This window comes from Apium graveolens, chromosome 2 (genome assembly GCF_009905375.1).
Source record: "Apium graveolens cultivar Ventura chromosome 2, ASM990537v1, whole genome shotgun sequence".
In the NCBI taxonomy this organism is placed as follows: Eukaryota; Viridiplantae; Streptophyta; class Magnoliopsida; order Apiales; family Apiaceae; genus Apium; species Apium graveolens.
This window is the reverse complement of record NC_133648.1, coordinates 34,507,015-34,528,367: the sequence shown is the minus strand read 5'-3', so window position 1 is coordinate 34,528,367 and position 21,353 is coordinate 34,507,015. Positions and strand designations below refer to the sequence as shown.

Sequence of the window (21,353 nt, the reverse complement as noted above, 5' to 3'; positions counted from 1 at the left end):
GTTAATGACTCATCAGATTTTGAGTCAAAGTGCTCACACTCCTATGTGAGTATTGCCTTCCTGTTCTTTTTGATGGCATTGGTTCCTTGACATCTCACTTCCAATGCATCCCAGATTTCTTTGCAGTCTTGCATCCAATCACCCTGTTTGACATGACATTGTCAAGTGCACTATGAAGCAAGTGTCTTACTTTTGCATCCTTGCCTAGTGAAGAGATGTCTTCAGTGGTGAGTTCTCTCTTTTCTTTGGGAATCATCTTCTGTGGCTCATTCCCAACTGCAACAGAAAGCTTTGTGGGCTTGTGTGGACCATCATAAATTCTTTCTAAATATTCTGGATCTGTAGCTTCCAGAAACATGGCCATCTTCATACTCCATACAGGGTACTCAGACACCCTGAGCATAGGAACCCTGATGGTTTCATATCTACTGGTGTTTTGAATGGGTTGAACCTTTGCAGGTTCTTGAGGGTCTTGTGTTTTTGATTGATCAGACATGATTGATTGTTTGTTTGGATCTTAACTGTTTGTAAGCTTAACAGATTGGCTCTGATACCACTTCTTAGGCCTCAGTGATACTATAGAAGGGGGTTGAATATAGTATCTACAATCAATTCAATTATAAACACAAGTATGTAACAGAAAACAAGTTTATTCAATATATCAAACTCTATTACAGTAGGTTTAATCTACTCTCTCAGTGATGTATGATATCACTAAGAGCTGCTAGGGTTATAATGAATAATATTCTCGTGAATGATAACACATATAGTGTAAACCCTAATCTGTGTTTATATACTACACAGTTACAAGATATCTCCTAATTGATATGATATGTTCTATTTCCTAAAATACATCAATAAGAGATTATCTACTGTAGTCCTTTGGGTATACAACTCTCCAAGCATATCTTCTTTTGTTTAATCCAGATCCTCTCCTGTAAATCAGCCGCTTTTCATCCCTGAAGTGTATTCGCACCTAAGTTCTGATGTAAGTCCTGATGGTTTAAGTTCTGATAACTTCATGTCTTCAGTAAGTTCTGATTTCCAGTTAAGTTCTGATAGTAAGTTCTGAAAATAAACAAATCAGATTAGACATGACATCACAGATATATCTAACACCTCTTCAACATGAAGAATTTGAGGATCCCCAGGATGGTGCTCACCCGCTCACCCAAAACTCATTTCACTTGGTGTGGGCGCGCCCTTGCATCCATATATCAAGAAGATTATAAGATGGTATGATGTGGCTCCAATTCAACTATGTCCAAACTCATACAAACTAGCATGAGCCTTGTACATCATATACCATGACCTTGAGATGGACACACCCTCCATGAAGGAGTTTAGCTGCTTTTCAGTATTAGAAAGTCCATCCCAGGATATCACTTTCTGGTTGTCAACAAATGGCTCAATAATAAGGGATTCAATGAAGGCAAAGTCAACCATGAGAGAGATTGGAAGGGACCATTCTTCTATATTTATGATGTCAAGAGGTCTCGTGTACGTTTCAACTTGGAGCCAAGTAAGTGATACCACGAGGGTGCGCCTTAGTCCCAGGACGCGTCCTTTCTTTCACCACTTATTTCCTTCTCTTGTTGCTATTCTTCTTGTCTCCTTTTTAGATAAAAGAACTGAAAGGGAGTTAACTGGAAAGAAAAAAAAAGAGCTGAGAAGGTGTTGAAATACGTTGAGAAGCACTTTAACCTCAAGGAAATGATCATAGAGGCCAATCTCAAAAGGGTTGGTGCCCTTCTGCACGAGTAGGTTCCATTTGTAAATATCACGAATTTTACAATGGAAAATATGTCCTTACAGCTTCCGAAAAAAGCTAAGTGACTTAATGCTGCAGAATTAATTCAGCTTGATATCAGCAAACAAGTAGACCTTGAGCAAGGTAAAATCAATTTTCGTAGGACGCACCATAATTCTTAGGACGCGTCATGTTAAGTATATATTGTTGTGTATATGTTGTGTACTTGATGATTACATTAACAAAACACCTTGGTAGATTTTACTTAGTGAAAAATGTAGCACTCGACGGATAAGGATTATAGTCCCGACGGATAACTCAATATAGTCCCGATGGATGATGATTTATTATCCATCGAGTGAGTAGCTTATGTAACAATAAGTCTGTAGCACATTTCTGCATACACATTGTTTAGATTCTGTAGTAGTACTCAAGTCATGTTGACTTTAACTAGATATGCAGAATAGGTTGATTAATTGTACATAGATAATGTCTTGTAATTCTGCATAAATGAAATGAAATCAAGTGCCAGATTGCTACCAGACGGATAAACAATAATGCCATTCGATGGCTGATCAATAAGACAACCCGACGGATGATCATGAACTCGACGGATGATCATGAACCCGACGGATAAAAAATTCAAACATCTGTTGACAGTGACAACACAGTCACATGCGTTGAGTGTATGCAAATGGAATGTGGAAGCCTATTCAACTGGGTTTTAGAGAACAAAGGGGCATTGCCATTTCCATGCTATTATGAAGATATTCAAAGATGCTGTAATAGAGTAATGAAGTAGCATAGTATTAGACTTGATAGTTTTTGTTTTATTATCTTGTCTTATTGCTTTGTAATCTTGGTGATATATAAACCAAGAAGTAGCAAATAGAAAAAAAGAACTAAGCAACCAAGAGAGAAACATTTGTAAGTTGTATTCTTAGCATTTCTCTAAAATCTTAGTTGTTGTCAATTTGTAAGCAGCTGTGAGCTAATTGCTACACAGAGTTCTCTTGATATATTATATATCTCTGGTGGATACATTCAAATTCACCAGAAAGTTTTTAAAGACTTGTGTTTTTAATTACTTGTGTTTTGATTCATTTCAAGTCATTATTCCGCACTCTGCAAATCAATTCACACTGATATATATATTTAAGTTAGAACAATTTATTTGTTAAAAAGTTTCAAGAATTCCATTCAACCCCCCTTCTGTAATTCTTGTTGCATTGTTAAGGGACTAACATATATTACATGCTTTCTATTTCATATTTTTGCCTTCATAATTCAAAGGACTGTCTTGGTCTCTTATATTGTGTAACGCGTCTTGTGGTAAGGGCGCGTCATCTTGTTTAGTACCTTGTTCTTGTATCATTTTCTGTATGTCTACATCCAAAACATCCAATTTTTAAGACATTTTTCTAATTTTCATTCTCCTGATTACATAGTGTCATGTATTGTTGAATGTCAGCTTAGTACTAGTTGGACATGTCATCCCATTGGGGCACGTCCTTTATTCTATTTAGTTTTTTATACTTAATCATAAGTTTATGTTGACAACTGTTGGACGTGTCATCCTTTGTGGACGCGTCCATGTCTAACTTTTACTTTGCAGACATGACTTCTCTCCCCAGGGGCTTTGCCATTAGTGCCTCCAAGAAACTGAAAGATGGGAGGACCGAGTATCTAGGTACAAAGAATGACCCGAAAACCAAAGAACCTCCTGCTGTTGTCACCCCCTCTCCTCCTCCAAATGTTATTAACACAATTGTGATGGACACTCCAGGAGATGAGGGCGCGCCCTCCAAGTGACTAAAGACCATTTCTAATGAACATTCTCTGGTTCACAGGCGTTTGGGCGCGTCCTCAACTGGTTTTTTCTCTGAGGAAGAAATAAGAGATTGGAGCTTTAGAACTGAAGATCAAATGGAGAAGGCCATGATCAAAGCAGTTGCTGAACTTCACTTCCATACCAAGCAAAATGCCACTATGGCTCCTAGGTTGAGGGCGCGTCTTGCCATTTCTGACAATGCCAAGATTCAGGCTGAAGATAAGGTCAAATATCTAGATAAAATCATCATGCTTCTTACCCAAGAGAAAGATGTTGAGATCCTTGAGTTGCAGTTAGAGAAGGCACATCTTCAAGGGCACATGACCTCTATGGAAAAAGCTGTTGATCAAGCAGTTGCTTTAAACTCTACAATGTAGTTGGACTAGGATATCCTTAATAATGATAGAGTGCATGGTTGGAAAGAGGAGAAGAATTTGGTGCACCAGGCTGGATTCGAGGAGTGACATTCTGGTTTCATTGCAAATGATCTATAATACACCTTTTCCAAATTTGATGAAGAAACCCAGAAATGGGTAAATAATTTCAAGGTTAGGGCTGCAGATTCCATCAAGAATAAAAGAATTATTCTTGGATTAAAGGAAGATGACACGTCTCTAGCATCCTCACCACTGCAAATTCAGCCTGAGCAACCTCCTCAAAACATCCAGGATAAACAACATGACGTGCCTCTATCCTATGACGCGTCATCTTTTATTTGGAAGTTTTATCGAACATTTATGAGTGCATGTCCCTTTAATTCTTGAAATTTGTAATTCTATGACTTAGTATCTCTGTGGATGTTTTTCGATGGTGACTTTCTCAAGGTCCTATGCCTTGGATTACTTTCATGCATATTGTCTTTTGTTCTATCTTCCCTGTTTTATCAAACTTCCTTATATGTTATTGAAATGCTAAGATTTAATAAACCATGTCAAAAGATGGGCGCATCCTACAATTAACGCGTGTCTAAGTGAGGATATGTCTTCTAACACTTCCTTTTATAACAATGCTTTATTTTTCTTGTCAACTCTTCAATACAAGCTAAGTGTTGCATTATGAGGTTTACTTGATGTGGGCGCGTCTATCTTTCATGACGCGTCACCATTCTAAACAAGCTAAAAATTTTAAATAAACCTGTAATGCCTTTATCCATACAAATTCCAGAACGCGTCATATAGTACAGGACACGCCATAATGTCTTTTGTATATCTCAGACATTTTGTTTAGCTGTGATGAAATTTTCCACTATATACAATGTCCAAATAAAAGGAAAAAAAAAGAAAACAAACAACACAGATTAAAACATAAGGAAATTTTCAAAGTCTTTATTAATAATACCCTCTAGTGTCAAAAATGTACCAGTCCCATGGATACTATGCTATGTGGGGAATTTATGCAAAAATATGTTCCTTCAACTAATTCTGAAATGGAGTAGTACATGCACTTCCACCCTAGGCTATGAGGAATTTTATTTCTTCTAGTCTATGATTCGGGGATAGTCCTACTTAAATCAACTGGAAATATAGATAAGAATATGTAAGGGGTCGTAGCCACACCTTATTGATAGTACTTTCATAGATGTTCTGCATTCCACGCTTGCGGGGCAAGCTTTCCTTCCAAGTCTTCAAGATGATAGGTCCCCTTCCACAATATTGCTTTGATTCAGTATGATCCTTCCTAATTGGCTCCAAATACTCCATATTGGGGATTCTTTGTATTTGGCATCACCTTCCTGAGTACTAGATCACATACTTTCAGCAGTTGTCCCTTTATTTTCTTGTTGTAGTACCTTGTTGGGCATTGTTGATACGTTACAAGCTTTAACTGAGAGTTAATTCTTGCTTCCTCCAAGAGATCCAAGTGAAGCATCTGGTTAACCTCTGCATCTCCTTCTGCATAACGATCAATACGGAGTGATCCCGGACCAACTTCTACGGGAATCATAGCCTCATATCCATAAGTTAGCATAAAAGGAGTTTCTCCCGTAGTAGACCTTGGAGTCGTGTTGTATGACAACGGTACTTTTGGGAGTTCTTCAGGCCAGTTTCCTTTACGTTCTTCCAACTTGGTCTTGAGAGTATGCTTTATTATCTTGTTGACAGCTTCAGTTTGCCCATTGCTCGCGGATGATATACTGTTGCAAATTCTTTCTTAATCTTCAGATCATCACATAGCTGCCACAACTCCTTGCTATCAAACTGCTTCCCATTGTCAGAAATAAGCTTGTAAGGAATCCCAAATCTGCACACAATAGAGTTGAGTACAAAGTGTTTGATTTTATTCACGGTGATGTTTGCTTGTGGCATGGCCTCGACCCACTTGGTGAAGTAATCAATTGCAACCACTACATACTTGATGTCTCTTTTAGCTTTCGGTAATTATCCAATAAAATCAATTCCCCACATGGAAAACCATGTACTCATCATAGATATCAAAAGCGTTACCGGCATAGATGAGTAGTTCGTGAAGCGTTGACAGCGATCAAATGCTCTAACAAAGTTAGTAGCATCCTCCTTCATCGTAGGACAATAGTAACCCTAGCGTAAAATCTTCATTGCCAACGAGTTACCCCCCCGAGTGATTGCCACAAATATCTTCATGTACCTCCCTCAAAATGTAATTTCCTTCTTCCTCATCAACATACCTGAGCAGTGGTTAGTTGAAACCTCTCTTATATAATTCTGGTTTGTGAAGGACTTGTCGTCGAGCATAGGCTGTACGGACTTCAATTCCGTGAGCCTGAAAATACGGGCGCAATTTTCTTGATACGAGGGTTAACGTATAAACCAATTTTTCCATGATGGTGTAACAAGTCTCAGCATCATTTAGCCTCTTACTAACGTAATACACTGGTGATTGTTGCCCATCCTCTTCTCTCACCAGCACTATGCTGATCGAATACTCTGAAACTGCCAAGTACATAATCAAATATTCTCCATACAATGTATTTGATAACATGTGAGGGTTTCCTAGCGGCTCCTTGATCCTCCTGAAAGCCTCCTCACAGTCCGACATCAACACAAAATATTTCCCTGCTACTTTAATTGCCTTGAAGAATTCTTTGCATCTATTGGATGATTTAGATATAAATCGATTTAACACGGCAATCCTTCCAGTTAAGCTTTGCACTTGCTTTACCCTTATGGGGGACTTCTTGTCTAGCAACGCTTTAATCTTGGCGGGGTTGGTCTCAATCTCCCTATGATTGATAATGAATTCAAGGAACTTGCCCGACTCAACACCACACCCAAATTTTTGCAGGTTCAACTTCATGCGAAACCTCCTTAGGATGTTGAACATTTCCATCAGATGTTTGACATGATCATTTTACTCCTTCGATTTAACTAACATGTCATCTACTTTTACTTCCATGGTCCTCCCAATCTGATTTTTGAACATCATTTTCACCAACAGCGGGTAGGTCGCGCATGCATTGATCAATCCAAATGGCATCCCTATGTAGCAATATAACCCCCTGTCAGTGATGAAGGATGTATGCTCCAGATCGGGGCCGTACATCAGAATTTGATTATAACCGGGGTACGCATTCATGAAGCTTAACAAGGCATGCCCCTCTGTTGCATTGTTAGGGCGAAATCACGCACTAATATTCACGCAAGTATACGCGTTCGCAAGTAATATAGAATACTTTCTAGTTCGTTCCCTCAGAGACTCAGACTAAGTTATTGTCTAATTAAACTCACTCACCAATGTATGATTACTTCTCAATGTTAAGATAACACTTAAAATTATTGATTAAATATTAATTATAATTAACTACTTAATTAACCACTTAACTAACACTTCAATTTATCAATAATAAAACACTCATGAGATCACAACTTCATTATTACTTCCTTCTATAGCCATTGTTATTACCTTTAGCATGTGACAGTGATGATATTAATCGAATAACACGAAACTGATAAAAGCCAACTTTCATTGTACTAATACCATTCTACCAAGCATCCACAATTAAGATAGAAGTTGAATAGTCATCAATTATGTTGAGTTCCTATATGTCTACAGAAATTGACAACACAACGATTTAAGCACAAGTTATTCCTTTTGATTACATAGGGCAAATAAAACTGTTAGAGTTACCCACTAATCATGCACAACGTACATGAACCTATGCTAGCATGGCAAGTTCTAAACCTCAAGATCCACCGTCGCTTCATAAGAGATTAACACCCTATCTTATATGTTCGTGACGCACATAAGACGAATACGCACAACCAATACTAGATATCATGCAATCATCACACACTAAAGTATTAAACAACTAACTAAAGAATTCCATAATAAATCCGTTGCAATCCCATGATCACGATTAGCCCCTAATAGAACTTATCACCATCATGGGTTCATATGAAATCATGATAAACAACACAAGAAAATAATAACTAAACTAATTATATTAAAACCGAGTACGTCACAAGAGTAAATAAGTCAAAGCAAGAAAACTAGCATCCCATGTTACAACAAAACAAGAATCACAAGAATATATGCTTCCTCTTCGCTGCAGTGTGCTAAATCGGTCTTCTTCCTTATCTCCTTCGCTTCTTGCGCCAAACACAATCTAAAACATAATCTCCTTCTTATTCTCTATGAAAACGTCTTAAATCTACTTATATAATAGTCCCATAAAACTCAGATTACATAGAAGTTGGAAGCCAAACAGAAGTAGAAGTCTAAAATAATTCAGCTTTTTCCCCGACCCTGCGCGGCCGCTCAGCATTTCTGCGCGGGCGCGCAAGGCTGCTGCGCGGCCGCTCAGCATTGCTGCGCGGGCGCGCAGGACCCTACTGGAAAAATTCCCGGTTTGCTCCGTTTCTTCGCCGTAATCTGCCCGTTCTTTTCCTCTCTCAATGGTGAACACATGCCAAGGCTTATTCTTGATGATTCCTCCTCCGAAATGCAACTAATACCCTGAAATGCATAAACACTAGAAAAACGCATCAAATACACAAAATACTTGATTTCAAGACACCAATTTAAGCCATTTTAAGACGTTCTAAGTGGTATAAAATGCCACTTATCACACCCCCAAACTTAAATCGATGCTTGTCCTCAAGCGTCACAGACTCAAAACAAATAAAAATATGCATGAATGCAATCTATATGAAAATGCAACGATCCCCCTTACTACAATTAACCAACCAAATTGTCACATCTCAACGAATGCAGTTAGACACTAAAGATCAATAAACTCATGCAAACGGACATACAGCCAGAAACGTGGTGTGTGCAAATGCTTAACAGATATGCTTCGGAACTATACCAATTACTATAACTAGACTATCCTCAAGGCAATCCTACGATTATATAAAGAATAAAAATTCTAGGCACAAAGTGATATACAACACTACAAGAACTCTGGAGCTTACTACGGAATCGTGCTTTTTATTTACAACTCAAATGCTTATTTGACCGTGCAATGAGTGAGGTCCACAAAAGACTTATACAATGGTATCCATGTAACGAGCGTTAGGTTAGCGGATCCTAGACTCTAAAAGCCTTAGGTCACTAGGCACAAAGTCCCCTAAGAACTTAATAACTCGAATACCAAAGAGCCCACTCTTGATCAATTATGCAATTTTTTTTTATTTTTTTTTTCTGAGCAAGTGCGTTTCGCTCCATCTTGCTCAACCCTAGACTACTCACATAACATGTGAGCCGGCTACTAGCCATTTGACGCCTAGCCACAACTAGCAACAAATTCCATTTTTACTCCATTTTTTTTTCTTTTTCATGCCTTTACCACTAAGAACCTATTATCAAATTCTAAGCATAATAAATAGATTATCCTCGAAAATAATCAGATCATAACAACAATCTAGCCCTTAAGCATTCTCTAAGACTTAGTGAAAATTCAATTGCTTCTAGCATGCATATCAACCTACACAACTTAATATCACTTTAATGCTATCACCACACTCGCATCAATATCACAATTCAGTCGATAAATCATTGCAAAAGGGATCATGGTATATGCATGAGCTATATGATATGACAAACAAATAAAGCTATATAAAAAAAACTTATATGGCAAAAATTATGCAACTATATGAACTAACTATCATGAATATGCAGCTATATGATACACACAAAATATTCCTTAACTACCACCCCCAAACTTAAAATCTTCACTGTCCCCAGTGAAGGTAGTAGAAAGGAACACAGGGTATACCTACTCGGAGTCATCATCATCATCACCCTCAGTGGGTGGAGTATCAGGCGGCGGGTATGCAGAGTCCTCACCAAAAACTGGCCACTGGATATCAGCTCCAAGGCCTCGAAAAGCAGTCCCTAACGCAAGGGTGAGCTCCTGAGCAAACCTGCTCTGCGTCTCATACATGGCATCCATCCGCCGTGAAAGCCTCCTATACTGGGCATCACCCATCCCAGCACCCTCCTGAGCTCTCGAAGAACCAGCCTCACCACGCCCTGGCCTAGCCATAATAGCACCTCGTGCTGGACGTCCTCCTGGAAGACGATAACCCAGCCCATGCTCCTCAGGCTCACCACCGGTCCACTCCTGCATCCCATTCAGAGTGCCAGAATCTATCGGAGCTGCTGGCAACTGCAACTGCTCATGAGCTGACCAGTTCACTCCTACTGCTCGGCATAGCATCGTAACCGTGGATGCATAAGGGATGTTCATATGCTTTGCTCCCCTCAAAAACTTCAGAATTCCTTGGTAGATAAACTCACCAAGGTCCACATAGTATTCCTCATTCAGAATTCCCCACAACAACTGTGCTCTCTCAACTGTGACCTCGTGTGCATGTGAAGAAGGCAAAATATTAGCACATATAAATGCATTCCATGCACGGGCATACCTGTTCATGGCAATCGCCGGAAAGTGACGATACTCATTATTGGCTGGACTGCGGTTCCAAACTGTGCCCGGTCGACAGAGAGTCGCACAAATCAAATCCAAGTCAAAATCCTCAGCAGTCTTTTCATTCCAGTTCTCCTCCTCGGGATTCCTCTCTCGCTGTCCAATCACACGGCGAATCGCCGCAGGATGATAATCAACCGTCAGCCCACGAACTACAGAAAACCCATTCTTTTCAGCCTTCGCGTTCGCGTAGAACTCGCGAACAACACTCATCGGTACTGCTTCGGGTGACTCACAAAAAGCTATCCACCCCTTCTCTGCAATCATGGGCAACAACTCACCATCCCTCCCTGATGGTAAAAACCCCCTCTCCTTCAGAATTGGCTTCCCCAACAACCTAGTGTACTCCTCCTCTGCAGCTCTGTCAGTTAACCGAGGCCTTGCAGCAGTGCCCCTCGAAGAATCAGCTGTAGAAACTGTGCTGCTGCTGTCAATAGTGCGTGCTCTCTTGGGTGCCATTGATTTGTGAATAAAAGTGTGTAAGAACTGATTTTTGATGTTTATGAGAGGGTTTAAGTGTAGGAAGTTTGTGGGAGATATGTGGGATAGGTGTATGTATATATAGGGTGTGGAGTAGGTTAAATTAGATTAGGAGTGGGGTTGAGGGATAAAATCATGGGGTAATGTGAAAAGAATTCGTGGGTTTATAGGCTGTGATGGGTTTTTGTGTTTTTGTTTTTTTTTTTTTTGTTTTTTTTTTTCTGAACTGAAAAATTTTTTTCTGGAACTCGACCCCTGCGCGGCCGCTCAGCATAGCTGCGCGGGCGCGCAGAGGGTCTCTGGAAAAAATTTTTCTCAGCCCCTTTTTTCTGATTTTTTTTGTGTTTTTGGATAGGTTATTAACTTCTAAGGGTTCCTGTAACAACAATTCATGGGTTGCCTCCCACGCAGCGCTTCTTTTTCGTCATTAGCTTGACGTTCCGTACCTTTCTCAAGTAGTCAACAAAATGGCACTAACCACCTCTCGGTTTGCCATGTCCCCATAGTAGTGCTTCAACCGCTGACCGTTAACTTTGAATGCTTGGTCCGAATCATTCTCAAAAATTTCCACCGCTCCATGTGGAAACACAGTTTTGACAATAAAAGGTCCAGACCACCTTGATTTCAACTTTCCAGGAAAAAGTCGGAGCCGAGAGTTGAATAAAAGAACTTGTTGCCCTGGCACAAATAACTTAGGATGTAGCTTCCTATTGTGCCACCTCTTCACCTTTTCCTTATACATCTTATTATTCTCGTACGCTTGAAGTCGAAATTCATTAAGCTGAAGCATTCTTTTCTTACCAGCTGCATCTAAATCCAGGTTCAATTTCTTCAATGCCCAGTAGGCCTTATGCTCAAGCTCCGCCGGTAGATGACATCCCTTACCGTACACCAACTGAAACGGTGACATCCCAAGTGGAGTTTTGTATGCTGTTCTGTAAGCCCAAACAGCTTCATCGAGCTTTAAAGACCAATCCTTCCTTGAAGGACAAACAACCTTCTCTAGAATGCGCTTTATCTCTCTGTTAGACACTTCCGCTTGACCATTTGTTTGCGGATGATAGGCAGTAGCTACTCGATGATTCACATTATAACGCTGCATCATAGAAGTGAACTTACGGTTGCAAAAATGCGATCCTTCATCACTTATGATTACCTGAGGCGTTCCAAACCTTGTGAAAATTTGCTTATGAAGAAAATTTAGCACCGCCTTTGCATCATTTGTCGGTAAAGCTTTAACTTCGACCCATTTTGAGACATAATCGACTGCCAGCAAGATGTACTGATTATTGCAAGATGAGATAAAAGGCCCCATGAAATCGATTCCCCATACATCAAAGACCTCGACTTCAAGCATCATATTTAATGGCATCTCATCCTTCCTTGACAAATTTCCCACTCTTTGGCAACGATCACACCTTAACACAAACTGATGAGCATCCTTGAACAAAGTAGGCCAGAAAAAACCTGCTTGCAGAATATGAGCTGCCGTCTTCTCAACTCCATAGTGTCCACCATAAACTGTGGAATGGCAGTCTCGTAATATCCCCTCCGTCTCACAGAACGGGATACATCTCCTGATGATCTGATCAGCTCCCTGTCTAAACAAATATGGTTCATCCCACATATACCACTTTACCTCATGCAGAAACTTCTTCTTCTGAGCGGATGTCAAATTAAGCGGCATTATATTGCTGACAAGATAGTTTACAATATCTGCAAACCATGGTTCTTCCTCCTGAATTGCAAACAACTGCTCATCCGGAAAAGATTCATTGATTAACGTCTTATCTTGTGAAGTAGAATCGGGATTCTCCAACCTAGAGAGATGGTCAGCTACTTGATTCTCAGTACCTTTTCTATCTTTGATCTCTAACTCAAATTCCTGAAGTAAAAGCACCCAACGAATGAGTCTCGGCTTCGAATCCTTCTTAGAAACCAGATAGCGAATAGCTGCATGATCAGTGAATACTGTTACTTTCGTACCAAGCAGATAAGATCGAAATTTCTCAAAGCCAAAGACTATAGCCAAAAGCTCCTTCTCAGTAGTGGTGTAGTTCAATTGGGCCCCATTTAAAGTCTTACTCGCATAGTAGACCACATGGAAGAGATTTTTCTTGCGCTGTCCCAGAACTGCACCTACCGCATAGTCACTCGCATCACACATCATCTCAAACGGTTCTGTCCAATCTGGTGCTGTAATAACTGGTGCAGTGATCAAACTTTTCTTGAGAGTCTCGAATGCTGCCAAACATTCATCATCAAATTTGAAAGGCACATCTTTCTCAAGCAAATTACACAATGGCTTAGATATCTTTGAAAAGTCCTTGATGAATCGCCGATAAAAACCCGCATGACCAAGAAAACTATGGATTCCTTTCACAGAATTGGGTGGGGGAAGATTTTCAATGACTCCCACCTTGGCCTTGTCCACCTCCAGACCCTTGCTAGAGACCTTATGCCCAAGGATAATGCCTTCACGCACCATAAAATGACATTTCTCCCAATTAAGCACCAAATTAGTTTCCGCACATCTTTTGAGTACGGCGCGCAGATTATTCAAACATTCATCATATGAGTGTCCAAAGACGGAGAAGTCATCCATGAACACTTCGACGTTATTTCCAATCATGTCAGAGAATATAGCCATCATACATCTCTGAAAGGTGGCCGGGGCGCCACATAACCCAAACGAAACTCTACGAAAAGCAAATGTGCCAAATGGACAAGTGAAGGTAGTCTTTTCCTGATCCTCTGGTGCAATACAAATCTGATTATACCCGAAATAACCATCCAGAAGACAAAAATACTCATGTCCCGCCAATCTGTCAAGCATTTGATCAATGAATGGGAGAGGGAAGTGATCCTTCCTTGTGGCTTTGTTCAATTTTCTATAATCCATGCATACTCTCCATCCTGTAACTGTTCGGGTAGGGATGAGCTCATTCTTTTCATTTGCGACCACAGTGATACCTCCTTTCTTAGGTACACATTGCACGGGGCTCACCCACGAGCTGTCAGAAATAGGATAAATGATGCCTGCATCTAGCCATTTCAGAATTTCTTTCTTCACCACCTCCTTCATGATCGGGTTCAGTCTTCGCTGCTGTTCCACAGTTGGCTTACTACCTTCCTCTAACAGAATTTTATGCATACAATATGAAGGACTTATCCCCTTGATGTCTGCTATGGTCCATCCTATAGCCGATTTGAATTCTCTCAAAATCCTTAAGAGCTTGTCTTCCTCACTACCTGAAAGGTCAGCTAAAATAATAACAGGTAACGTAGATGAATCACCTAAAAAAGCATACCTCAAGTGTTCAGGTAATGGTTTGAGCTCCAAGGTAGGTGCTTCCTCTATTGATGGTTTGAGCTTCCCTTCAGCATTTTTAAGGTTAGAAGTACCAAGAGATTCAAATGGTATGTCCAGCTTTCGCTTCCAGGGAGAAGCGTTCAGATATTGTAATTGCTCGTTGCTATCTTCATCATCACTGTCAAATTCCCCCACTAAGGCCTTTTCCAATGCATCATACATTAGCATGTGATCGAGTTCCGAAGTAACCGCAGAATCAATCACATCCACTTTTAAGCACTCCTCATCTTCTGTAGGGAATTTCATTGCCTTGAATACATTGAAGGTCACATCCTGATCTTGGACCCAAATCACAAAGGCACTTGTCAAAAGTTAGATTGCCAATGGTGCAAGGAATGGTGAAGCTTCCTGGATCTTTCAGTTTTGGTGGTAACTTTTGTTGCAGAACAGCGCTGCATTCTTCTGTGAGAGCAACGGTTTCAAGGTCATCCAGTTTCACCTTCCTTGAAAGAATAGTCTTCATAAACTTCGCATAACTAGGCATTTGTTCCAGAGCCTCAGCAAAAGGTATATTGATGTGAAGTTTCTTGAACACCTCCAGAAACTTCCCGAACTGTCTATCCAACTTTTGTTGCTGCAATCTCTTAGGAAAAGGTGGTGGAGGATAGAGCTGTTTCTCCCCTGTATTAGCCTCAGGCAGAGTGTGTTCAACAGTAGTCTTCCTTGGTTCCGCCGCTTTCTCCTTTTGCTTAGATTCTTCATCTCTAACTTCAGCTTCGACTTCTTTTGCCTTTTCAGCATCAGCTACTTTTCCAGACCTTAAGGTAATAGCCTTGACTTGCTCTTTAGCTTCCTTCCTGCCTGGTACTTCCGTGTCACTGGGAAGAGTGCCAGGTTGACGATTGAGCACTGCATTGGCTAATTGACCGATTTGATTTTCCAAGGTCTTGATAGAAACCGCCTGACTCTTGCATAACAGCTTAAGTTCCTCAAAATCAGCACTAGTAGGTGCAGCTGTACTTCCCTGTTGAGGATATGATTGCCTTGTAGCATACTGTTGTGGTTGCTGGAATCCAGGTGGGTTAAACTGTTTACTTACTCCTTGCTGATATGTTGGTTGAATAGCATTCTGATTATTCCTCCAGCTGAAATTTGGATGATTTCTGTTGTTAGGATGATAGGTCGCTGGCACAGGCTGCTGTTATCGCTGATAATTATTCACATACTGAACAGATTCGTTGACAAGAGAACACTGATCCGTAGCATGAGAACCTGCACAAAGCTCACAAACCATAGCTATTTGATTAACTCCATACGTAGCCAAAGAATCAACCTTCATTGATAGCGCTTTGAGCTGGGCTGCAATAGCGGTGGCTGCATCAACTTCCAGAATACCTGCGACCTTGCCTGACGTCATCCTCTGAGTTGGGTTTTGATGCTCATTTGCAGCCATCGTCTCGATAAGATTATACGCCTCAGTATAGCTTTTAGCCCATAAGGTGCCTCCAGCTGCTGCATCGAGCATGGGCCGAGATTGGGCCCCCAAACCATTATAGAAACCAGTGATCACCATCCAATCCGGCATTCCATGATGTGGACATTTTCTCAACATTTCCTTGTAGCGTTCCCAAGCCTCGCACATAGATTCTGTAGGTTGCTGCGCAAACTGAGTAAGAGCACTCCTCATAGCAGCAGTCTTTGCCATTGGATAAAACTTCACCAGAAACTTTTGCGCAAGATCTTGCCACGTAGTGATGGACCCAGCTGGTTCAGAATGTAACCAGTCTTTAGCCTTATCCCTTAGTGAGAATGGAAAAAGCCTCAACTTGATAGCCTCATCAGTCACGCCATTATACTTAAAAGTGCTGCAGATCTCGACAAAATTCCTTATGTGCATGTTGGGGTCTTCAGTTGCCGCTCCTCCAAAAGAAACAGAATTCTGCACCATCTGAATAGTGCCCGGCTTGATTTCAAAGGTGTTAGCTTGAATAGCCGGATGAAGGATGCTTGACTGAATGTCATCAATTTTAGGCCGAGAAAAATCCATAAGAGCTGGATCAGCTTGAACAATACGATCTCCCATGTTTACTGGTTCTTTCTGCTCAGTTCCTGAATCCGAATCCTCAAAATCTAACTTCTCCGGAGTATCAAGAACTTCGTCTTTCTCCTCAGCTGTATCTAAGGTCCTCTTGCGAGCACGAGAACGAGTTTGCATAAACGCTTGCTAAAGTACCTGAAACACAACCGAAAAGAGTAATTAACTACTTCGTCCTAATCACTGAGTCCTAATGACCAATGATGGCAAGTACATAAACTAAACAAATATGCCGAGTCCCCGGCAGCGGCGCCAAAAACTTGTTAGGGCGAAATCACGCACTAATATTCACGCAAGTATACGCGTTCGCAAGTAATATAAAATACTTTCTAGTTCGTTCCCTCAGAGACTCAGACTAAGTTATTGTCTAATTAAACTCACTCACCAATGTATGATTACTTCTCAATGTTAAGATAACACTTAAAATTATTGATTAAATATTAATTATAATTAACTACTTAATTAACCACTTAACTAACACTTCAATTTATCAATAATAAAACACTCATGAATCACAACTTCATTATTACTTCCTTCTATAGCCATTGTTATTACCTTTAGCATGTGACAGTGATGATATTAATCGAATAACACGAAACTGATAAAAGCCAACTTTCATTGTACTAATACCATTCTACCAAGCATCCACAATTAAGATAGAAATTGAATAGTCATCAATTATGTTGAGTTCCTATATGTCTACAGAAATTGACAACACAACGATTTAAGCACAAGTTATTCCTTTTGATTACATAGGGCAAATAAAACTGTTAGAGTTACCCACTAATCATGCACAACGTACATGAACCTATGCTAGCATGGCAAGTTCTAAACCTCAAGATCCACCGTCGCTTCACAAGAGATTAACACCCTATCTTATATGTTCGCGACGCACATAAGACGAATACGCACAACCAATACTAGATATCATGCAATCATCACACACTAAAGTATTAAACAACTAACTAAAGAATTCCATAATAAATCCGTTGCAACCCCATGATCACGATTAGCCCCTAATAGAACTTATCGCCATCATGGGTTCATATGAAATCATGATAAACAACACAAGAAAATAATAACTAAACTAATTATATTAAAACCGAGTACGTCACAAGAGTAAATAAGTCAAAGCAAGAAAACTAGCATCCCATGTTACAACAAAACAAGAATCACAAGAATATATGCTTCCTCTTCGCTGCAGTGTGCTAAATCGGTCTTCTTCCTTATCTCCTTCGCTTCTTGCGCCAAACATAATCTAAAACATAATCTCCTTCTTATTCTCTATGAAAACGTCTTAAATCTACTTATATAATAGTCCCATAAAACTCAGATTACATAGAAGTTGGAAGCCAAACAGAAGTAGAAGTCTAAAATAATTCAGCTTTTTCCCCGACCCTGCGCGGCCGCTCAGCATTTCTGCGCGGGCGCGCAAGGCTGCTGCGCGGGCGCGCAGGACCCTACTGGAAAAATTCTCAGTTTGCTCCGTTTCTTCGCCGTAATCTGCCCGTTCTTTTCCTCTCTCAATGGTGAACACATGCCAAGGCTTATTCTTGATGATTCCTCCTCCGAAATGCAACTAATACCCTGAAATGCATAAACACTAGAAAAACGCATCAAATACACAAAATACTTGATTTCAAGACACCAATTTAAGCCATTTTAAGACGTTCTAAGTGGTATAAAATGCCACTTATCATGCATCGACCAACTGATCAATCCGCGGGAGCGGAAAGCTATCCTTCGGGAAAACTTTATTCAGATCTGTGAAATCTACACACGTCCTCCACTTTCCATTTGGTTTCTTCATAAGCACCGGATTTGCAAGACATTCAGCGTAGAAATACTCCTTAATTAGCCCAAATTCTAACATTCGATCTACCTCTTCCTTTAACGCTATTGCTCTCTTCCTGCTCACCGGGCGACGCTTTTATCGTATGTCCGTACAATTGGGGAAGATGTTTAAACGATGACACATTACTCTCGGGTTAATCCAAACCATGTCTGAATGACTCCATGCAAAGATACCGAGGTTCTTTATCAAAGAATAGGTGAGCTTTTCTCTCATCTCATAACTTAACTGAGATCCCACCTTCAATTTCTTGCTCGGATCATCCTTATCGATAGGAATAGATATCGTGTCTTCAGCTGGCCCTTTTTTCTCAGCAGACATAGGGATCCTAAGATCCAGATCAAAATCAAATTCCCGGGGATCCTCGACCTCCATTCTCGTATCTGAGGGCGCGTCCTTATAAATATGAGCATCCACCTCAGGACAAAACACATTTTCATACATTGCAGGTGTAGAGGACGCGTCACCCCTTGGAGTATCATTCTATGATAATGTAAACATGGAGGGCGCTTCCTCTCATAGAGGAGCATTAACCTCATACATATTTTCACTTTCCAAGGGTGCGTCCTTCTTTGGAGGAGCATCCATCTTGGGAATATTATTCAAGCTTTTTAAAGTTTCACACCTTCCTTCCAACCTTTCTCCATTTACTTCTCTTTTCAAAATATCCCCTTCATGATTCACCACGACTTCTTCAATACTACGGATTCTTGAGACATTTCCCAGCACCAAAGTTGAGGTGTTTGCCACACTAGTATCCTCTTCCTCCGGGTCTTCCATAAATAGTGGGCATGAACTTCTCCATTTGGCTTCACCTGGATGTTGGTTGCATCCTCCTCGGTAAGACTCCTTTCTCCATACCTTCTCCTATGGAATTCCTTAATAGCATTGTGATAACAGTCACGTGATTCGTACTGCGATCCTCCCAGGATACCCACTTCATTAGGCGTAGGGAACTTTATCATCAAGTGATATATCGAGGTTATCACTATAAAGGCTCATAACCGAGGTCTGCCTACCAGCACATTATGCACAGATTCTTGATCCAACACTTTAAATTATATTATCTGCGTAACAGACATAGCTCCTTCTCTAAGTGTGACAGGAAGCCTAATTGATCTCATAACCCTTATTGCTTCTCCGATAAAGCCATAGACATGTGCATTTTCAAAATTCATATCACTATCTGGGAAACCCAATTTATTGTACGTGTTATAGTTCATAATGTTGGCAGAGCTTCCGTTGTTAAGGAAAACCCGATGCACATTCATTGACCCAATGAGCATAGTTATCACCAGTGCGTCGTTATATGGATGATGCACCCATCTTGAATTGCTTTCCCTAAAAGTAATATCAGCAGACTCCCCTTTAAATATTTTTGGTGGTCTATTCTCCAAGATATGAATGTTAGTGAGTGGTTGGTGTCGTGCCTCTCTAGCATGACTCTCCAATGGCCGATTACTATCATCGACAAATAGATGTGCCCCAAAAATTGCCCTAATACTCCCAGCTCTCTAGAACTTGACATCTGCTGACTTCTCATCGGTTTCCTCTTGTGGATGATGCCTTTCATCTTTCCCTTTGTCATCACATCCTTTGCGTTGCTTCACCTTATCAATCCATTCTGCAGATAACCATCCATGATTAATCTTCAATTTCATCTTTTAGGTGACGACGTTCGTGGGTATCATGTCTGGTATACTCATGGTATTCACAATACTTCTTTTGTCTCTACTTTTCCATGAGGTCAAATGTTCCGGTTTCTTGAAAATACTTCTGTCCTTGTTGACTTCAAAGATATGATCAATAGATACCGCCAAAGGGATATAGTTGTTCACCCTCTTTTCATAATTCGAAGGTGGACTCCACTCTCTCCGCATGATTGTTGCATTTATCCTATTGGGACTTTGAACATTCCGTCGATACTCTAGACTTGCAGATCTATCATTCCTCTTTGCTCGTCCCTTTGAGTTGCTGGTTTTATCATTTTTTTGAACAAGCGATTGCTCGATTGCCTTGAAGGACTCAGTTTGCGCAAGTACGTTAGCTAATGATACAGGGTCTTTCCCTTGCAAGTGTTTCCAGAAATCTATTCCCACGCGCAGACCAGCTATAAGAAGTATTTTCAGTGTCTCGTCCGTTGCGCCTCTCACCAAGGTAGACTCTACATTGAACCTCTTGAAATATGAAGTCAGTCTTTCTCCTTCTTTATGTTTCACATTAGCCAAGGTAGTAACAGGTGGATTATACTTCACGACAGCTTGAAACTGAGTCAGAAACAAAGTCTTCATTTGTTCCCATGACGTGATAATTCATGGACCAAGTTTTTGAAACTACTGTTGAACATCTTCTCTAAAAGTGGCTGCCAAAATACGGCACCGTGCTAAGTCAGGTACCTAATATACCTCCATTTCAATGTTGAAGCGTCCCAGGAACTTCACAGGGTCGGAGTTTCCATGAAAACATAAGTTGTTGGTCGTGTTCATGTATCCAACAGGTGACTGCGCCTCCCTTACAACAACAGGGAAAGGGGGATGGAGCTTGCGCAGTTATTGTGACCCTTCCTCCTTCAATATGGTTGAGCAGCCTTTTTAGATCATCCACATTGAATGTTCCAACCCCAGGGATGGTTTGAACATTGGGTTGTTGGGGTTGCTGGTGTTCACCCTGGTTACCCCCGGGTGTACTAGTGGATCCTGTCGCCCATCGCCGTGAGGCTGCGGCTGCGGTACATTACCATCTTGATTTTGAACCTTCCCTTATACACAAGGTATCTCTTGGTTGTGCCTCTGAGCCTCACCGTTATTTTGCAACCTCTCCAGAATCTGGACGCCGTCTCCACTATGAGGACCCGTCCTCAATCCATTTCCTGTAACACTGTGCGAAGCTATAGGAAATCGATGGGAACTTCTTTAGCTAAGGATGCGCCCTCATGCCTTCCATGATATGGCGTCTTTCTCCGCTGATATTCCATCCTTCTCCATCCGTTCCTTGATAACCCAGACCATAACTTCTAAATCTCCCACGTGGAGGGGCACGCTCGTATTCGCGGTGCCACACCCTATCATCCCTCAAGTATGTAGGGGGCACATGCGTTGTGTCACGGGGCCTCACTTTTCCATCGT

At 40.8% G+C, this 21,353-nt stretch overlaps 1 protein-coding gene and 1 non-coding gene across 2 annotated transcripts; one reads left to right on the top strand and one right to left on the bottom strand.

Annotated features, from left to right (window-relative positions):
- Nucleotides 1-5,258: 5,258 nt before the first annotated feature.
- Nucleotides 5,259-6,100, bottom strand: LOC141688022 (uncharacterized). Its single transcript, XM_074492868.1, has 2 exons — nucleotides 5,994-6,100; nucleotides 5,259-5,715 (listed from the first exon to the last, which is right to left on the bottom strand). Exons 1-2 carry the CDS (start codon nucleotides 6,098-6,100, stop codon nucleotides 5,259-5,261), a joined length of 564 nt encoding a protein of 187 aa, XP_074348969.1.
- A 9,764-nt stretch (nucleotides 6,101-15,864) lies between these two features.
- LOC141709463 (small nucleolar RNA R71) lies at nucleotides 15,865-15,971 on the top strand. The gene has a single exon (XR_012570038.1). It is a non-coding gene; the product is annotated as a small nucleolar RNA R71 (small nucleolar RNA).
- Nucleotides 15,972-21,353: the final 5,382 nt, after the last annotated feature.

Bases quoted from the DNA above. Each gene is read 5' to 3' on its own strand.
- LOC141688022 (XM_074492868.1), bottom strand. From the start codon at position 6,100: ATGAAGGAGGATGCTACTAACTTTGTTAGAGCATTTGATCGCTGTCAA. The intron at 5,716-5,993 runs GTTTTCCATGTG...AATTTGCAACAG, and splicing joins ATATCTATGATGAGTACATG to TATATCATCCGCGAGCAATG.